Raw genomic sequence first — 22,353 nt, forward strand, 5'->3', positions numbered from 1 at the left:
AACCTTATGCACCCGAAATAAAATCCCCTCCGCAGCGAATAATAAACTGAAGTCGTTACTGACAACAAATTATTACTGTCGACAGACCACTTCATTCAGCCGAAGGTTCCGGCTGACCTCCTCAGGCGATTTCATTTACACCAAGAAAACCTTACACGACCAATACCGTCGATGTACTCAATACGATTTTCTCCACTTCAATATCACCCTACACTACCAATGATATTGGGCAACACGGATTACCAACTATGTATTCTATCGTTGCCACCCTTCATACGATTTCATTCAGCTAAAGAGGAGGAGGAGGAGGAGGAGGAAATGGAGAAGGCAAGATGAGGAGGAAGATGATGACGAGTAAGAGGAGGAAGAGGATGACGAGGAGGAAGAGGATGACGAAGAAGAGGATGACGAGGAGGAAGAGGATGACGAGGAGGAAGAGGATGACGAGGAGGAAGAGGATGACGAGGAGGAAGAGGATGACGAGGAGGAAGAGGAGGAAGAGGAGGAGGAGGAGAGCCCTCTCATCACTCAAAGGGGTTTAACATGTAATACACTTAACTGCTAACGTCCGTTGGCCTCCCATCGTGACTCTAAGAGCCAAAACAGGGCTTCTGTGGGTTTTCTGGCCGTAGCCCATCCGAACCCCCTTCCGTTCGGTGTGGCACTGTTCCTTGTCGCCAGGCCACCTCCTTGGCACTCTCTCAGGGTCAAAGAGAATGAAATATGACCTTAATTGACCTCTTGTGTGACTCGTTAACTGCGCACATGTTTTAGTTTTCTTATTCTGTCTAACGCCAGGCTGTTGTGTTCAACCACCGTGGTTTCCTCTTGGTAACAAACTAAGAACGCGTCATGTAAAACAAAAGCACGCGTACACGCGCACATGAACACACACACACAACGCGCGCGCGCACACACACACACACAAAAAGGAGATGGAGAGATAGACTGTCTACCCAGAGTTCTGAGAAACTTAATACAACCTAAATCCTTGGGGCCTCCTTTAATCAAGACAGAACAACAACCCTTAAATCCCTTTATCTGAACAAAATCGCCTGACGACAGCCACGGAGAACGTAAAAGAACGAGTCCCACGTTCTACGGTTTCTGAGGAATAAACAAATCTTGGCTAGAAGGGCCTCTCCGGCATCTTGAGCCCCCAAGGCAGTCAGCTTAGTGCACTTCCACGGGCAGGGCCGGCCCCTCCACATCCCACGCATTACCGTGCCATTATGTAAGCACACTCGAGATGTTTGTGTGCGTGTACGTACGTGTGTACATGTGCGTGTGTGTGTACGTGTATGTATGTGCCTGTACGTGTGTGTGTGTGTGTGTGTGTGTGTGTGTGTGTGTGTGTGTGTGTGTGTGTGTATGCGCGTGTGCCTGTGCGTGTGCCTATACGTATGTGTGCCTGTGCGTATGTGTGCCTTTGCGTGTGTCTGTGCGTATGTGTGCCTTTGCGTGTGCCTGTGCGTGTGTGTGCCTGTGCGTGTGTGTGCCTGTGCGTGTGTGTGCCTGTGCGTGTGTGTGGCTGTACGTGTGTGTGTGTGTGTGTGTGTGTGTGTGTGTGTGTGTGTGTGTGTGTGTGTGTGTGTGTGTATGTGTGTGTGCATGTATGTGTGTGTGCATGTATGTGTGTGTGCATGTATGTGGATGTGTGCCTGTATGTGTGTATGTGCATGTGTGCCTATATGTGCATGTGTGCCTGTATGTGAGTATGAGTCTGTATGCCTGTACGTGTGTGTGTATGCCTGTACGTGTGTGTGTGTCTGTACATGTGTGCCTATACATGGGAATGTGTGTGTGTGCACGAGTGTGTGCGCGCATGTATGTGTGTGCGCATGTGTGTGTGTGTGTGTGTGTGCACGTATGTATGCGTGTATGTATGCATGTGTGCCTGTACGTGTGTGTGTGTGTGTGTGTGTGTGTGTGTGTGTGTGTGTGTGTGTGTGTGTGTGTGTGTGTGTGTGTGTGTGTGTGTGTGTGTGCCTGAACGTGTGTGCGTGTGTGCCTGAACGTGTGTGCATGTGTGCCTGAACGTGTGTGCATGTGTGCTTGAACGTGTGTGTGTGCCTGTACGTGTGTGTGTACCTGTACGTGTGTGTATACCTGTACGTGTGTGTATACCTGTGCGTGCGTGCCTGTACGCGTGTGTGGGGTGTACCTATATGTATGTATGTATGCATGCATGCATGCATGTGTGTGTGTGTGTGCCTGTACGTGTGTGTGTGCCTGTACGTGTGTGTGTGCCTGTACGTGTGTATGTGTGCCTGTGTATTTGTGCGCGTGTGTATGTGTGCCTGTGTATTTGTGCGCGTGTGTATGTGTGCCTGTGTATTTGTGCGTGTTCGCGTTACCTACAGTAATTGTACTATACAGTCCAGGAGCTATGGTTGTAGAATCTTGTTTCTTGTTCTCCACCTCCAATATTTATCTTCAAATTCATACATGGTTCCAACTTGGGCTAAATATTACCTTAAGCTATTCCAAGTAATCATGCATATACATGAAAAATTGTATTTCTTCATATCCTTTATAAATTCAGTATTTCTCAGTGTCTTGTAATCTCCAGCCCTCCCATCCCAAATCACGAGACCTCTCAATGCTGTATATTCCCCTTTAGCGACCAAAGCACTAATCAAGTCCCCCCCTTTCTCTTCGACCTTTCGATGTTGGTAACCCAACGATTCTCGTCTCTCCTCGATCACGTGTTGGACTCGTGATCGACAGCTATTTCCCTCCCGGAAGAGAGCTCAGAGCTCGTATGACCTTACACACATACATACATAACTCCCGGCCCACGAGAGTCGGAGTAACGACCCGAAGAGCAGCGATACCGAAATAATTTCGGCCCTGGGCAGGATTCGAACCAGGTACTGTGGTCACCTCCGTACTGACAGTCCAGTACTCTATCAACCACGCCACCGAGCGTGTGTGTGTGTGTGTGTGTGTGCGTATTTACTAAATGTATTTACCTAATTGTAATATACAGGATGTGTTGCTCAGGTCAAGTGGATTAGAGCGACGGTGCTATGAGCGGAGATCACGAATGAAAGCAGTTCGAATCCTGCTGCCGGTAGCAAACTAGTTCGTAATCACTACTCTATTAGACGGCCTTATACAAGCCATTACAGACCGAACACAGAGGATAAGAACAACGCTCGTGAGGTCCCGTCTGCACCTCCATCGGTCAACCGCCCCTGTGCATGCGAGTGTTTACTCCGCATCGCTTGTACGCATGCGCGCACAAACACAAGAGCGCCCCCTATCAAGCGTTACACAACATCGTGCAATGATACTAAACGCTCGCACTCGAGACTCGTATCCCTTCAACACGGTACCGTACTTGTGCGATATACAGTCTTACTAAAACCAGACGGTCCTCCCATTCAGATGCAAAGGCGTCACCGCATTCAAAGTGCCGAGAAACACACGCACATACACTATGTGTATATATATATATATATATATATATATATATATATATATATATATATATATATATCACAATTCACTAATTCTAAGCGATCAACATCGAGAAACTCGAGGAGGCATATATGGAGAAATTGAAACTTGGAACAGCCAAGGACTCGAACCTGCGCTAGTACGTGACAAGAGATAGCGACCTAACAGATATGATGATTTGGTTTAACGTCGTAAATTCCCCGTGTCAGGAGGCTAGGATCGTGCCCAATACAGGGGACCTTGTAGCGTGGAATCTAATATAGCATACCCTTGGTCCAACTTGCTAGCGGAATGGTCCGATCTGCCGTCGCCTCGACCTCCGTCGCAAGTAGCGACGCTCTGTCCACTGGGACAACAAATCGCTGAAAATGTCGCGTCATAAACGTGATACAAGTTACATTTAAGAAGGATAGCATTAATGAGGGATACATTTTGGGAAGTGACCAACATTAATACAGGTTAACCTTAACCCCAAACTACGGGCGATTTTATTCAGTAGCACGTGACCATTCCCATGGCGAAGAGATTGCGGTGCTTTGAGAAACCCTGACGGGAATCTTAAAGCGCACAATTTCGTAGACCTAAAATTCTTTAATCATTACCCAAATTCATATTCGTTGTAGTGACGTAATTTCACTTGAAAAATAAAATCGAGTATCACCATTCTACAAGCTCGTCACGGCGACAGCCATACAATTTCATTCACCTGAGGGAACACCCTAAGCAGACGGGCGACAAGAGTTGTCTCCTCCACCACCTGCAGGTGCCGTCATTGTATGGGCGATGTGGCAACAAGGCAATGATGATTCATATGTACAACATAATGAATGAACGTAGCTAAGGTCGATTATGCGCAGTGAACTGTAGCAACAGTGGCCCTTACTGCCCCAAGAGGGCCAAGTCACCGCAACCACACGAAGTCAGGGCCCGCGCGGAAATGCGAACTGTAAACAGTAACTGTATATAATTAATATCTAATAATGGGCAGTGCAGTGGGGAGATGGTTAGTTCCATACTAGTAAACTTAATAGCCCAGATATATCCAGAATGAAATTTACACGTGTTACCTTATACGGAAAGGGTTTGTCAATGCAGGTTCCTGTTTAACTACAACGGGATACACACACACACACACACTAAACGAGACAGTTCGGCGGCAGCCATCATAAAAGGTAAAATGCCACTGGTTAGGGAAGGGGACAATGGTCGTTCCCCAACCAACAAGAAGTGTTGGTGAAGCCTTTAAAGGTACGATAGCTCTCCAACACCCAAATGTGGTTCTAAACTCGCGAGATACCATCAGGAAGTATCAGGGAGTCCAGTCACCCCGCTCTTAAATCTTGACAACTTCCGTACTGCGTAGTATCTTTACTCTTGTCCTAACTGCCGTCACTGTTCATATATAAAATAATATTGGCAATAATGATAAAAATGAACAGTTTCCATAATGAAAGGTACTTTCCCATGTATTCTGCCTGACTCGGGCTATTTTATTAGTTTCTGTGACATCATTTAGGTTGGGAATGGATGAAGCACAGCTGACAGCGTCACCTATGCCATATATACTTGGACAGCTATGGTCAAAGCTGCCAGTATGGTAAGGTAAAAAGTATTTTTCCGTAATATGTACCAAGACCTTTTCTATATTCTATTAGATTATATCATTTTATTTGCAATATATCATATTCAACTCATCATTTATATCAATTATGTATTATATTAACCTTGCATATATTTATAACGTCCGAGGAATATAACTGCATCTATTGCATCCCAAGTCCTAACTAATCCAGAATGTAACTTAACCTCGACTTGACTGCCGCAGAATGTCACTGTCCATTTTAGTAATTCATTCTTTGAACAGCAGCAGAATATGATCAAATACTATTGTTATTATTATTAGTTATTATAATTTTATTTTATTTTCTTCGAAGCTACCGTCTTCTTCTTTGTGATTATCACGCATGATTTTGTCCTTCATAGTCTAGTTAGGCAAATGTATAGCTTAGGGTATGGTATGCAATTCAACTACTCCTCCGTGCATACATCGGTACAAAAAAGTACTGTCAGTCAGATTTGGCATTGACCATGTGACAGATGCCGCTAGGGAATGGAGTACAGATCCAAGTGCCACTGAAACGCACACACGTACACACACACACAAATACACACATACGCACACACGTCAAGGCACCCGAGGCGATCAAACCCGGCACTATTGACCAGCAAATGGCACCGACTTCGGCACTAATTTACTTACGTCTTCCCTCACTTGCAACATCACTGACACTATCCACCTATCACGAGGATATTCTACCTAGAAATGTTGACTGAAACGGGCTTACTACCTACAAAGAGGATTCATCACCACGGTTAATCCTTTTCCGTGAGGGAGGGTAAGGCTTAAAAAGGGGCGTATCTAAAGACCATGGACACGCCCACAAACGGCTCGACAGCTCAGTGGTACCGTTCGCAACAGCTATTCCAGAGGTCCGAATTCGATTCTCGCCCAGGGCTGAAACAAGTTCAGCGCCGCTGCAGTGCGAGTCGGCACTCCAACTCTCGTGGGCAAGGAACGTACGTGTGTGTGTGTGTGTGTGTGTGTGTGTGTGTGTGTGTGTGTGTGTGTGTGTGTGTGTGTGTGTGTGTGTGTGTTCACCTAATAGCAGTGTATAGGAAAGGGGTAACGCTCGTTATGTCCCGTCTTCCTATATTCCAATTTTGTACCATACCTAGTCTCAAATATATTGTGCGGCGTGCGTGTGAGAGTGCGTGTGTAGCCACAGTATTATCCATGAATCGGGCCATATACGAGCTCCTAGTGTTCATGCAGGAGGGTAATAGCTGTCGATCACGAGTCCAACACGTGATCCAAGACCATGGTGACTCACACCGACCGACCCTGTTACGCAGTGACGCATTGCGTGTCCTTTGACGCACCTGCGCACTTTGACCTGCGCAGTGACGCCGATACGCCGCACGTGGAACCGAAGCACGGCACAGTAAACAAACTCATCGATCCACGTAGTCGTGGGTCACGTGCACGTGCGGGGAAAGGGCGAACTCCTGTGCAGGTGCCTGACCGCCAAAAAAAAAATATATATATATATATATATATATATATATATATATATGATATATATATGATATGTATATATATGATATATATCATATATATATCATATATATACATATATATTTCAAGTTGTCATTTCTAAATATACTTTTTCACGAGTGTAAACACACACTATTTTATATACATTTCCATATATACACAACACGCAAAAATGTGGACACGTTTCAAATACATTTACATACACGCACATGTAGATGTACAACATATTTGTACACACAAACGTTCGTACATATATATATATATATATTATATATATATATATATATATATACACACACACACATACAACAGACTGTGCCTAAGTGTGCGCGTTTGCTCGCTTCCGTTAATTACTTATCCGGAGTGGTTTTCCCCCACAAGAAGAGGGTCGCCAACGCAGCCACTCCTACGCGTCGCCCAAGGACCAGCACGCGCACACACGCATGCACGCACGAGCGCGCGCACACACAAAAAAAAAGAAGAAAAAAAAAAAAAGTGGGATAAATTCATCTTACTCCCACGTGAAAGGAGTTTGGTGGGAGCAAAGAAAAAGCTGGAGAAATGACGGTTACAGTAAACAACGTTCTTTCGACATTTAAAACCCAAGAACTTTCTTCTCCAACCATTTCCACTTGTATAATAATGTTGCCGTTATCATATTTCGTTTTATGTCCTTAGTAACCAGCAGTTCTATGGGGGGGGGGGAGTGTACGCAAGGAGGCGCTGAGTACCTGCGCCCGAAGCCGTCACCTTTGCCCTAAGCTCTTTGGGGACTGTTGGGACAGGTAACTAACAGTCACTGCTGGGAATCGGAGAGGAGCGCGGGACTCGAACCCACAACTAACCGAATGAGAGACCAGTACGCTTCTTACCTAAGAAGTGGCAGGCGAATTATTAAAAGAAGGATACAAGGAGGGTGACGCTACGCGACTCTGGCCCAAAGGGGCGCCACTACAGCCTCTGACATCATTGACCGTTATGCTCTAGGCATAAGCCCCAATACATTTTTCCCTTCTTCCTCTCTAGATTTTGTGGGAATCAATTATCTGATAGGTATTTTCCTTCATCAGGAGGAGAGGCGTTACCCCCTCCCTCTGTGTGTGTGTGTGTGTGTATATTCACTTGGTCTTTGGACCACGTGTTGGACTCGTGATCGACAGCTATTTTCCTCCTGGAAGAGAGCTCAGAGCTCGTTGGTCCGATCTATGGGTAATGCTATGACCTTGCACACACACACACACACACACACACGAGAGTCAGAGTAACGACCCGAAGTGCAGCGGTACCGAAATAATTTCGGCCCTGGGCAGGATTCGAATCATGAACTGCGGGCTACCATGGTGGCAGTTCAGCGCTCTACCAACTACGCCACCGAGAGTGTGTGTGTGTGTGTGGTGATAAGCGGATGGGAAACTAATCGATATTTCTGATTTGTTTTCCTCCGATAGTGGGTTGAAAAATTATTTTACTAATGTACAACCACATTACTTTACTCTTAATGCATGTGACGAAAACAAAAAAAATTGCAAATTACTGTCAACCTTTGCAACACTGTCAGACGGGCCGCAATTCACAATATGTCTAAACAGAATACTTAAACTTAAATCACTTTCGATACGTAATTTATTAGTACATGTAAATCACACGCTCGAGTGAAAACTAATTTAATATTAAATGCATACATTACGCGTAATCAAAGACCTTTAAAATACGTACGTGAGCTATGTACTGAATTTAAAAATCTGATGAGAGTATGAATTAACGTAAACACTGAAATGCCGTATGAAGGTAAGATTAACAAATAAATATTTAATGTACATTTGGCATTAAACATTACAAGCTAAATTGTACATTGGTTGATATTTTCATCCTGTTTCATTCTACGTTGTTGCTAGTAGCAGAACGATGTTGGTAACAAATAAACAAATCTCTGAATATGGTGACATATGGCATCAACACCCACGACCATCCAATCAGAGAGCCAGTTTGCCATATGTTGCCAGTTAGTCACTTTACAAAAATGAAACTCGACTGCACCTATAATTTACAATCCAATAATCATTTATTCATGTAAATTATTTCAAGTGGAACTTTTAATATATTTCTAAACTCCCTTTAGAGTAATTTACAGGACACACACCAAACTCGAGTCTTTATGTTAGTGTATAGCGTCACGAATCTCTTGCGTTGGGGTACCGTGTTCGTGTCCCGCTCAGGATGTGAAATCTTCCACCGCATAACTGCAAGCCGTTCCTGTCCCCAATGAACAGTGATGTGGTGTATGTAAAATCACAGCATTACCCACAGTTCCCCTCCGAGCGTTAAAGCTCTCACCCGTGAGGGTAATTGCTGTCGATCACGAGTCCAGCACGTAATCCAAGACAATGGTGATTTTGTGAGATTAGAGAGAGGGTTAATGACGATATTCAACATAAATCTATTTATAGATTAACCTGGATAGGGAACCATTCCGTTCACCAAAAAATAAACGATAGACCGAAGTAGACACAGACGGTACCCTACGAGTATAGCTCCCCTTTTCTCTGTACACAATCACGTAAACACAATTCCGCAAATGTAAACAAATGACGTCACACTCAGGCCTACCAACCTCGTCGACAAGGCGTCGCTTTCGAAGCGTCACGCGTACCAGTACATAGGACGAACGTATGACGTAACGGACCGTCACACGTATGCCATGGCGGATGTGATCTTGATGAACATGACCTTCAGACCATTCCCGGGAATCGTCGGGAATGCTAAATGTTAACATTCCTCTACTCAAGACTCCTATTCTCTCAATGAAAATCTGTATACAATTAGCATTGCCTTTGAATAAATGAATAAATGAATAAAACGGGGTGTGGATTGAGAGTAGGCATCACCAGACTCCACAGTTCAGCATTATGACAAATTTGGACATTTATCCAACCGGACTGGAGTTCTACAATAGTAACTCCTCCAGTGTGTGGATAACGTCATGACCACGCAAGTCAAACAATTCTGTCCATTCTAAAGTCGAAAACAAACAAATTCCAGACCATCTTCGAATCTTTTCCGTCCACCTCATAAACATGGTACACAAAACCTTTTAAAGAAACATATACACACAAGAACACACGTATACATACACATACACACACCTATACAAAACACAGACACGCACTGATGTAATATACGAAAGCGCTCTTCTTCGTTAGTTTCTTTTTTTCCCAAGTGGTCTACTTTGCATAAGTGAACACACGTACCCGTGTTCTTATTAGAACACACATGTATATACAAACACGCACACGCGCACATACACAGACACCTATAAAAAACACATACAGACACACATGTATATACAAACACGCGCACACACTCCTACAGCCGAGCAGGCCCAATTATTCCCAGGGCGCATTTACATCCACTTTCTCGGCCAACTGCCACCCAACACTGAGGCCCCTTGTGGGATGAGGACAGACTCCCCCTCAAGTGTCTAATGACTCCCACTCACTCTTCAACAACCTGAGTAATTGAACCATCTTCGTCATACGTCTTTATACTTTGACTAGACACACGCTAAACAAACACACACACCAGCTCGGTGGTGTAATGATACCTTTCTCGACCGCTAATTCAGCGATCCGAGTTCAAGCCCCGTCCAAGGCTGTAAAAAAAACTTCTGCACCGCTGCACTACAAGCCGGCACTCCAACTCTAGTGGGCAAGGAATTGTGTGTGTGTGTGTGTGTAAGGTCACAGCATTACTCATAGATCGGGCCATATACGAATTCTGAACTCTTATCCGGGAGACCAATAGCTGTCGCTCACGAGACCAACACGTGGTCTGAGACCGTGGTGAATAATATACACACACACTTATAAAGCTATACTTCTCAACCTCCTGGGCATCATTTCAACACTGAACATTATCGTGTAGCATCCACTAACTAGATTTAGTTTTGGGTTCCCAGAATCGGCGCCATTTATTGTTTTGTCAGGGATGAAGGTTCTTTTAGTTTGGCAAGAATCCCGCCCCGAGGGAAAATGAAATAAGAAACGCCAAGTTCAAGGAAGGCATTAGCACCTTTCACATGAACAGCAGCTTAAACAAAACAATATCGTCGCAAAGTAAATAAATAAATAAATAAAAATTAAAATAAATAATAATAAAATATTAACTATTTTTTCCCAAATTAATTATAAAGCCTTGTCTATTCGTTTAGGGTGACGCACACAGTACCCAATATTCAGTACACGAAACACGTGTACAGGTGTATAGATTTGTAGAACAGCCTTGAAGTGGACGGTATCTATTCCTGCATATCAAAACCATGTACATACGCATGTGCACACACACACACACACACACACACACGCACGCACGTGTACACACACACACACACACACACGCACGTACACACACACGGACGTACACACGTACACACACGTACGTACACACGCACACACACACACGTGATACCACAAAGGTTATTAAAGCCATTTGGGTACCTGGGCACGTGCAAAACGTAGGAACCACTTACCAAGCATAATACAACCAAAGGCACTTTCATTTTCTCTCGATTGTGTCTTGGCGAAGCCGCAATTCTGATTAAAATGGTCTGGCTGATGGCAGTCAATATAAGTAACGACACAGGGCGATAATGGGGTGGTTGTAGTAATAATACCGGTTACTGTATCATTACCAGTAATGAAAAAAAAGATCGACGACGACGACCTAGCTTTGCTACCCCTGACCACACCAAACATTTCCTTCTTTTTACGAAATATTTTCTAATTTATGTAGAAGATTCTATTCAGGTGATGGGTTGTGAATGTATCGATGGCTACATATCACTAATACTTCTTCTGGAAGACCAACCACATAGGGCAAAGGTGGCTTTACAGTAGCTATCTCTGCATACGCTCATTTTCACACCAATTGTGTCATATTTCACTATATCGGTATGAATACATACAAATGACGATTGTGTATAGACAAAATATATACGAGATAGCATTTAAAACTAAATAAAAATATATTTCTATCTACTGTTGCCATACTGCTGATGGAGGCCATCGCATTAAAGTAATTGACAATTTCAATCCAGTTACGTTAAAGTAACTATATGCGACATGACGTTATAGTAAATACTATCATAATTTCGTTTTCCCTTTTCCTTTTAATAAAAAACCTTGGGTAAAGATATCTTTTTATCTGATAAAAAAAAAAAAAAAAAAACTAGTCCCGAATATTAATATAGAAATCATCAACAGCCCCAAACAAACAAATTACACAATTTTCTTTCCTGACTAAATAGATTAAAAAACCTACTATTTGGCAACCACGCTACCTGGTGTCGTTAGCAAACACGTTACATCACCAAATTAAAAATTAAATTCTAGCGCAGTCCTGGTGAAACCAATTACAAAACAAAATTACAATATTTATGCTTAGCATTCTGATCTGGAGTGAAAGTACTTCCAGGTTATGCAACCACAATTACAGCGATTTTTGTAAATGACAGCCTTTCCTTAGTTTATACTACGAGTTACCAACCCACGCGATAGGAAGTCTGCTAAATATGCACACACACACCTCATTTAGCACACCGCTGCTCAGTGTACAACCGCATACACGCCAAGCACGTGTTAACTCAGGCGGGCTCCAGATGTCCAAGAATATAATGTCCACACGCACACACGCGCGGGCGCACACATACACACACTCGACGGCGCAGTGGTAGAGTTCGCAACTGCTACTACAGCTGTCCGAGTTCGAATCCCGCCCAGAGCTGAAAGAATTTCAATGTCGCTGCGAGTCGTTACTCCAACTCTCGTGGGCGGAAAGTTTGTGTGCGCGCGCGCGTGCAAGGTCACAGCATTACCCATTTATCGGTCATATATGAGCTCTGAACTCTCTTCCGGGAGGGAAATAGATGTCCATCACAAGTCCAACACGTGATCAAAGACCATGGTGAATTACACGCACGCACAGATGGGCCGATATTCAAGTACAGTAACACTCTTGTAGTCCGAGTTCGATTCCTACAATGAACAGGTTCGTCGCCTTTGCAATGTCTCCAGAGCCATTCCCCGTGCTGGGACATTCATAGTCAATACTTCAGTGACCTCTCTGTCACCCCTACGGCCCAGAGCCGCGCAGCACATGACAGAATGCTTATCACTTTACTTCTACTATAAACGTTAGGGAGTGAACCTCGGGCAAAGCCATACAGGGTAACAAATAAAAGAAGACAACTGCGTAACGACTCCACCCTTTTACATGATCGTTGTGTCTGTGTGTGTGTGTGTGTGTGTGTGTGTGTGTGTGTGTGTGTGTGTGTGTGTGTGTGTGTGTGTGTATGTGACTGTGTGTGTGTGTGTGTGTGTGTGTGTGTGTGTGTGTGTGTGTGTGTGTGTGTGTGTGTATGTGACTGTGTGTGTGTGTATGTGACTGTGTGTGTGTGTGTATGTGACTGTGCGTATGTGTTACTGTGTGTGTTGTGTGACTGTGTGTGTGTGTGCGTGTGTGTGCGCGTGTGTGTGCGCGCGCGCGTGCATGCGTCTACCCACCCCTCTTCTAAGAATGATGCAATAGTATGTCTGGCCCCACGGCTGGCAATACAAGTGAGCGACACCCAACGAACATTTGCCTTTCCAGTTATCAACATTCTACTGTCGCCAGACGATTTTATTCTGCTGAGGGACCGACCCTCAACCTATTCATGACTTATACGTTTTATTCTGGTTGTCGACAGGCGTTTCCATTCAAACTCACCAGAAAGGAACAATCATGACGTAGTTAGCGCAGATCACCTCAATTGTCCCCATTTATTTTCTTGCAATTTCTGTCTGCTATACGCAAACTAGTCCCATCACTATCCTAGCACACGCGTAACTATTATCTAGCATTCACACCTACTACATAGAAACCCCACCGTAGTATTGTTGAGAGTATGTACCGTTCCCAAAGACCGGTCGTAGAGATCACGAGACTAAACAAGTGTAATTGGTTATGTAATGATTTACCTCCGCTTCTATCCTTAAAGACAGTCAGGCCGGCGTCGTAGGCAAATACACAAAATTCAACTTGTCTGCAGTACTTTATATAAAAAAAATGATAATACAGTATATACAAAATACACTTATGCGAGATACTGACGCTGTATCGTTTTCTTGAGCACAGGACGGTCTTGCAATGGCCCACCAAATGAATGATATACAGACGAAATCCACAGCTTTTCGATCTGATTCCAATATCTTCATCCAAAGCCCTTTAGGATCAAATGTAGTTTCGGATCCTAGATATCAGAAACTACGACTGTTTAAACTAGGGATGCCTAACTTTTCCTTCACCATCAAACCCTTTGGATTGATGTATTTCTTCATTTACACCCTTCCATAAAAAAAAAATAAAAAAATAGCCATCGTAAAGGGACAAGAAAGGATTGTCGGACTCTCCTTTCCTCCCCACTCATTCCTAGGCGTGCACGCGCACACAGAACATTCTCTCTCTCACACACATTCTACAAAATTATATTTGGTTTAATTATCATCAGACTATCAGGTACACCAAAATTATTTAACCACCCCTGCCACGTAATCTTTTACCGCCAAGGGGTAAATTAACGCCCGTTTGTGAATCGCTCCTTTAAACGAATGTCGACAAACAAAATTTACGTTCCAATCCTGTAGTTAAGCCCTTTGGCGTCTATGTTCGACGACTGGCAGTCGCCTTGCCATTCTATTCAGCTGTGGGGAAACTTTTACAGATATTTTGGGGTTAAACGCGTCGATTAATTCTTTGAAATACACACAAGACTTCCTTTATTCTCACTGGAGCCATAGGATTTTATTAATCCGTAAATTATATCAAAATGTAATAAAATATACATAGTACGTATATGTCATATTTTGTATGTAAATGCAGATAACTCCTATACCAAATGTAAACAATTATAATAATAATGAATAAAATGAAAAAATAATGAACAGGTCAATAAAATACAATAAAATACGTATAAACGAGATTAAAAATAAAATAAATGCGAAGATTTTGTCATAATACGCAACTTAGACCTGCTGTTGATAAACAGGACGTCATCTTTAGGTCAGAGTTGCCAGACACTCCTGCATAGTTTATCCTCATCATCGCTAATATTACCAACGTGAGCGTTACCAAACACAAGCACATTTTTATTACTATCATAGTTACTAGTTTTAATATTATTATTTATGATGCAACGCCATAAACGAGGCAGACTGACCAAATGGAAGCCATGGTGGAATTGTTAAAGGGTTGAGTGGATATTCCAAGGACGAGTGTGCTCCCTTTAACAATTTACTCTGGGGGTAATGCCAGACGATTCTATCCAGTCTGGAAGGGGACACCTCGACAGTAAATGAAATAATAATAATGTTTATAATGATAATGATATCAAGCTGCCCACTTGCTCTACAGGTACTTGTAACCAAGATTACACTTCGAGATTGTATTCGCTCACTAAGACGACCAATTAAAGGTAATGCCTCATCCTGGTTTTTTTTTATCTCCTTCAGGGTGTAAAGGTACTTCATCCTTATTCTGGTTGTCTGCAGGCGATTTTATTCATCTCTATAACGAGCCTTCGGCAAGAAATAGGATCAACGCTATGAATACAAAAACACTCGTACAATAGTTTTTTTTTTTAAATAGTCCTCTTAGAATGTAATTCAAAGCTATATTTGATAGATGGAAAGAGACAGGACTCCACGAGTCTAAATCTATATCCATTATGTTGCAATTTAGGAGAATGTGATTAAAAAAATGCAAAAACAAAAACTGGAAAAAAGTACGCCCACCGATACAAAGTTCCTAGACAAGTCTAATCAACAAGATGGCCGGCCTGGACCAGCAAGAAACGGAGGCAAATGTCGCCACCCGATTTTATTACGGACCCCGCTCCTACTCACTCCCTGTGTCATTATTCTGGCTGTCGCCTGGTGATTTTTATTTAGTCAGGCAGGGGGGACGTGCAGAGAATGATTAAGATGTTCATAAAGTAACCACTAGCACTGTTTAATACTGGTACCCAACACACACACACACGCAAAATACTGACAATTATACACTCTTCGGTACGAGTGTACAAGGATGGTCCACACCCCATCCTCTCCCCTACACCCCTCCCGTACTACACGGGAAAGTAAATGACCATAGCAATATTATGGCAAATAAACCAACGTGGATATTCCATCACACCAAATGTTCAAATTACCTTAATTTGAATATACAAGGGGTTAATGGAAGTCATTTTACCATGTTCAACACGTCAGGGGTGGCGCGCGCGTGCACGCGCACTGAACAACACTATTCTTAAACATTTTCAGACATTTCTGGGGGCAACCCGGTGGCCGTGGACGGATGTCCTGGGGCAGCGGATCTTGACAAGAGCCCTAAGGCTACAGATCGACTTTAGACCAGAAATTCATCGCATGTGGCCACTATGTTTAGCAATCAAATCTAGGGTGCTGATTGCACAAATTATGCTGTTAATACCCTCCACTTGGGGCTGGCTGGTGACATCCCATCGGGCCAGTCACGCAGCACGATTCCATCATTGGACACCACTCTCCATTACACACACACACACATATATATCTATCTATCATTATTATATTTTTTTCTGCATCCGACCTAGTTATGGACCAAAAGGTCTCATGTCGGCATGCTCCTCCTTTGTAATCTTTGTAAAGAGAGAGAAGGAGGAGAGAGGGAGAAGAGAGGAGAGAGGGAGAAGAGAGGAAAGAGGGAGGGAGAAGAGAGGAGGGAGGGGGAAGAGAGGAGAGACGGAGAAGAGAGGAGAGAGAGACGGAGAAGAGAGGAGAGACGGACGGAGAAGAGAGGAGAGACGGACGGAGAAGAGAGGAGAGACGGACGGAGAAGAGAGGAGAGACGGACGGAGAAGAGAGGAGAGACGGACGGAGAAGAGAGGAGAGAGGGAGGGAGGGGGAGGAGAGAGGGAGGGAGGGGGGAAGAGAGAGGGAGAGAGGGGGGAGGAGAGAGGGAGGGAGGGGGGAGGAGAGGGAGGGAGGGAGGGAGGGAGGGGGAGGGAGAGGGAGGGAGGGAGGGAGGGAGGGAGGGAGGGGGGAGGAGAGGAGGGAGGGAGGGAGGGAGGGGGGAGGAGAGAGGAGGGAGGGAGGGGGGAGGAGAGGGAGGGAGGGAGGGGGGAGGAGAGGGAGGGAGGAGAAGAGAGGAAGAAGAGAGGGAGAGTTGTGCGACAAGATAGGTTCTCGTAGAAAACAAGTGATCAACATTACTTTGAAAGTCAACGAGCTCCCTAACTATAAAAGAATGCTGAGTGCCTCTGGTCCATAGGGACGTCACTAATGCCCATAAAATATCGATTCTATAAAACATCCAATCAATATCCCAACGCGGGAGGGAGGGCGGGGAGCGTACCCTTCATTACACAAATTAATTTCAAACCGGAAAAACTATCATCACTATGTGACATCACTGTTCTATAAAACAGAAGTCCACGTTAGGTTACTAAATTACTGTATCATCTGCTTGTAAAATATACAAAATTATTGTCCAGCGGGGACGACTTTAGTTTAAAGTGAGCCGAACACCAAGGAACTGACCATTTCAGTATCCCCATACACAAACAATGGTTCTTAAATCCCCAAACTAAAGTGGTTACTGTAACACTCGTGGCCAAAATCAACAGATTCCATTCAGCTTTGGGGTGGGGTGGACCCGTGCAATGTGAATTTTTCAATAAACTCTACACTTTCAGTACATCTCCGTATCATCCTTCCAGCTGCCGCCCGACGATTTATTTCACCCGAAGGAAACATTTTCAGACTCCATAATTGAGTCTTGGGTGTCCACATTGTATTTATTCTAGATGTCGCCTAGTGATTTTATTAAATATAAGGGGGGAGTGGGGACGACAGGATTTCTTCCGTACAGGTCACTTTTATATTTTCATTATGGCTGCCGTCGCCGGCTATTTTATTGTTACGCGCGACCCCTTCAAATGCTGTATTTTGCCTTTCATTCCTACAGCCGCTTCGTTATCGCAATCATTGCTGCCACTCCGTTAGAAAGGAATTGGTATTCTTTCTTTAAATATATATATACATTTGTTTATCTGGGCTTGCACACATTTCCATTTATTTCCGTGGTACACTTAGTGAAAGGGAAGGTTTTATTGCGACCAAATTTTTTTTGTTTTCGCTTAGCGGGTATTGTGTGAACACGCCCTAACTAAACACTTTGGTGCACGTACAACCAAATCTACACCTGTGAAATCAAGACCTTTACCGAACACATGTTTACACGGACACCTGTTCCACACATGGCGACCTACACACTCCCCCAATGACCCGCAGAAACATGCAGACCGATGCAAACACGTGTAGATCAACACCTGTTTTTTAACACGTGTTTGTGTACAATACATAACCCCGCTCTTACAAGTCGATCTGCTGTGTTTGGGGAGCCTTTCCTGAACGTACCTCCTCTCCCTCAGCTGGCGCCGTATTCCACCTGCAAGCTCACCCAGCTGTGCCCCAAGCCCACACCCATCCCCGTTCGTGGGTACGCAAAAGCCTGTGCACGCCCTAGGACCATTGGTAAAACCCGCCCATGGTTCGGGGGCGGCTTAGGGTCCGCCCGTCTTAGTGTAGGATACTCTGGGAGCGGACAGGCGGGTCCTCGGTACCAGTGGTCGGCGGGCAGGCAAACGTACGATTACATACGACGTCCCGTCCCGCGCCTCCTTCGCTTAGAGGCATGCATCTCCTACAAGCCCCTTTACGCACTTACACCATCGCCCGCGGCAGCCACCAACAGTACATCAACCTACCTTCCTCACTACCCCTACCACCACCGCCTAAATCGAGGATAAGGTGTCAGCCTGCATGTCCCGTCCTGCTTGCACGGAACGTAGGGTGCAGTCAGTCACGTGGGACCAGCCTACCCTCCCTGTCAACCTACGGGCCTACCGGAAGTATGCCAGCCTGCTTACAGGTTCACAGACCCGTCCCTGTCTGTACGTGCATCAAACGACTCTCACCATCTACTTGTCTTATCAGCTGTTTTGAAGCAGACCCCGGGCTCATGTTCAAGTAATTGACTCCTACCGCGCCCATCACAGGTCCGCCCTTTCCACGTCACTTGGGGTCCCCCAACTCCAGCAGGTCTAGCCACAGTGACAACCTGCCCCTGCAGGCTGACATTTACTCAGGGCGAACTACCACAGTGCAAAACACGAAAAGTGACGGCTGCAGTTTGAATACCTTGGCGGGAACAGAAGCCCAAACACGAATTCTTTATCTTACCTGCTATTTAAGTAGTGGTTGACAATATCCAGGATTTGGCCGTCGATCTCATTTTCAGTAACCTTATAAGTAGGTGCACGCACTGGTAAGGGGTCATCCGGGCGTATGTTTGCCACAAAATCGTTCAAGTAACGGAGAAACTCCGTCGCGTACTTATCCTCACTCCCCATTTTGTTAACTGAGACACCCGGTGTGTGAGTAGCCAGAACTACCAACTCCTCCGCCACCGACACCATGGCTGCCAACTGCACCGCGCCTGCTTCCCTTGCCAGTCAATTGACTCCGACGCTCTCCTGGAACTTTTTAAGATTGTTCTTTTGTTCATATTTATTGTTTGTCATCATATATAGAAAGTAATATATTTGGCGTTGGGAATTTAGTATTTTATAAGAATTTGCTCTGACTTACAACAACACATGTGAATATACTCATTAACAAAATATAAGAATAGTAGTGGCAATATTTAATTTCAATTTGTTACGATAACGTCCTAGTCGATGGACATTGATGTACTGCGCGAAGTGGAGGAAGGATATGTTGCCCGTATAAAGAATAATATTCAAATCAAATTGCAACGGTTCGACCAGAGAAACAATTTTTGTATGAAAGTGGCAGTTGACGATAAGTATCGAAATAAACATCACGTGAGGACGGATCCTTTATTAAATAGTACATTTCGCTTGTCTCAGCTTTGCTAAGTACATAGTTGCAATGCACATGACTCAGATTAAAGTTCAGTCATGTGTAGACTGTATACTCGGAAAAACTGTAACAAGCGGAACGTCGTACATTATAATAAAGGCCCCGTCCTCACAATGTGTATATTTCGATAAATGATTATTTACTGTAATATACTATGTTATAATTCACCCCGTGCATGATATCAGTGTTCTGTCACGATACTGTGATGATTGCAGAACTTTAGGTAATCACTGTGGTGATTTGATGATTACTAGAGTTGAATTTATACATTCAAACACTCCAGGTAACGGACATTTCTCGTATAGTGGCCGAAGACTGCGGACAATGACTCATATTCGCTGCTTTGTAAATTACAGGTGACTATTTTGTACAAGAAAGGTCCGCGTACACACACGCGCGCGCACGCGCAAACATACAAAGGCAAAATTATTATTATTGTTTATTGACATAATGCGTAATTACACCGAAAGAGGTGCAGAGCTTGCTAGTGCACCACTTAACAAAAATTGCATGTTGCATATTCAAAAACAATACATAATGTCTCCCAACATGATTTTGTTAAGAGAGTTTTAATCTTCTCTTTTGTTATTATATGAAATACTTGTAAGGAACATTTGTTTATGTTATCATTTCCAAGTCCACATAGTTCTGTGCATTCCATGACATAATGTTGTAATTAGTAGCATTTATATTCATGGTAAAGTATACATGCAATCCCATCAGTTTTCTTATTATATTTCCAATAATATTTATATCCTAATCTTAATCTCTTTACTGTTGTGTCGTACATATAGTTGTTCTGTCCATAAGTGATATCACAGATTTCAATTACATTCATGCAGTGTAACATACTTTAACCTTTTGCTACGATTTTTTTCCCTATGTCCCAAGTGTCTCTTTGTTTTCTCATTTTCAGTTTTATTTCTTTCATAGTTGGTACTCTTATGTGATACCTTTCTCTGTTCCTTGTTTAGCTAAATCATCAGCTACATCATTCAGATATATTCCACAGTGTGATGGTATCCATACAAAAGTTACATTGATTTTAATGGATTTCATGTCCTTGATTAACCTTTTACATTTAAACACAAGGCTGTTATCACTAAGGAATTTTGAATTAAGTGCGAATAAAGTACTCTGACTATCTACAAATATAATGATTTTCCTCTGTTGGACGTTAGTTTCAAACTTTCATGTATTGCAAGTTCTGCAGTGATAGGCTACTGGCGTTTATACCCTCTGTTCTTTTGTACTATCGCTCTTCATTACTTATACAATATTCATAGAATTCCCTAATCACAATACCACATCCAGCTTTTTCACCGACAACAGACCCATCACAGAAAATATGTATTACATTACATTTTGGGTACATTGAAATTTTACAAAGGAATATCTGACGTAATTGTGAGCTATCATATTCACATTTCTTGTAATCTAATTGTTCTATTTCAATATCAAGAGGTTCAATATTCCATGGGCAGACGAGCTCTTGTCAAATCGGGAACAATAGTTTGTTACATCATAATTCTTTATAATTCTACATATGTTTTTGGCGTAAGCGTTTATTGGAGTACATTTTTTTCCACCATTATTTATCTTGTCTACATTTTTTTAAGATCATCATCGCGTCTGATTGCTCTTATAACACTTGATAGGTTCAGTTCAGTTTTTATTATTTCTATTTTCGTATTTCTTAAACATTCTAATATTATTCTCATGCCCCCGTTTTGTACTACCTCTAATGATTTGATACAAGATTCAGGATAAGACACTAATATATTGGGAGAATAGTTAATGAAAGATCTTACTGTGGTGAGATGGACTGATCTTAATGTAGATATACTAGTGCCTTTGCCTTTATAATTGATTTCTGCATTACTCATACATCTAATAACACAATCTGTAGTGCTTTTACCTTTCATATATCCATACATATCTTAGATATTAAATTATAACTTATACATTTTTCTGCTTAGCACTACTCGCTCCATTGTCTTTTATAGGCAATATATCAACGACAAAGGCCTATAATCACAATTTGTTTGACCTTTTAGTATTAGGGCAGTTTTCCATTTTACAGACAACCTTTTGTTTCAAAAAGATAGATTGAAGAGATCTAAAACTTGAATGTTTTCCATACTGACGAGACAACTTATTATACTGTAAGTCAACCCATCTAAAGCTTTCATTGCATTTCTATGCCGCATGTCCCCACTTGCTACATTTGTACCATATTACATGTTTCTTTTTGTAAATATAAAATTTCTTGTACCCTACATACTTTATAAATATTTTATCAGTTGCCGGTCCTTTCGTGATCTGCATACACAAGAAAATTGAAAATTATATATCTTGTAAGTTTTTCGGTCGAGTCTGGAACCACCATTTTGGTTTGTTAAATGTTCCACTGCATGACTGCCTTTAACTGTGATGTATGGTATATTCTTTCCTTCCTTAATCAAAACTTCAAATTGGGGATGTCTTTTGAATAATTTTAGGCTCCACTTGATTTTCTTTTCCAGATTTAGTTCTGGGTCGGGTTTAGGGAAATATAATTTTGGTCTTCTTTCACCGTTCCATTGTTCTTGCCGCTTGTGCTCTACGCTCTCTTCCTGATATCCAGGTGTTGTTCGCTGTTTCCATGGCACTGGTCACTTCGTGTAGTCCGTTCCCAGATCCACATGGCTCACTGCAATCGTTATGTTTACTTTTTCCTGCTGCTATATTGTTAGTCTCGTCGTCGTCATCATCACT

The 22,353-nt window shown here is 43.1% G+C and overlaps 1 protein-coding gene across 1 annotated transcript in view; it reads right to left on the reverse strand.

The window, feature by feature from the left end:
• Positions 1-19,145, reverse strand: part of LOC143023514 (uncharacterized) — a 551,512-nt gene extending 532,367 nt beyond the window's left edge. The window contains exon 1 of the mRNA XM_076182052.1: positions 18,895-19,145. Within this exon, the coding sequence (XP_076038167.1) occupies positions 18,895-19,130 (236 nt within the window). The 5' untranslated portion in view covers positions 19,131-19,145. The remainder of the gene's footprint in view (positions 1-18,894) is intronic.
• Positions 19,146-22,353: the final 3,208 nt, after the last annotated feature.

Source organism: Oratosquilla oratoria, chromosome 3 (assembly GCF_046742065.1).
Source record: "Oratosquilla oratoria isolate Oo_2021 chromosome 3, ASM4674206v1, whole genome shotgun sequence".
NCBI classification, from domain to species: domain Eukaryota; kingdom Metazoa; phylum Arthropoda; class Malacostraca; order Stomatopoda; family Squillidae; genus Oratosquilla; species Oratosquilla oratoria.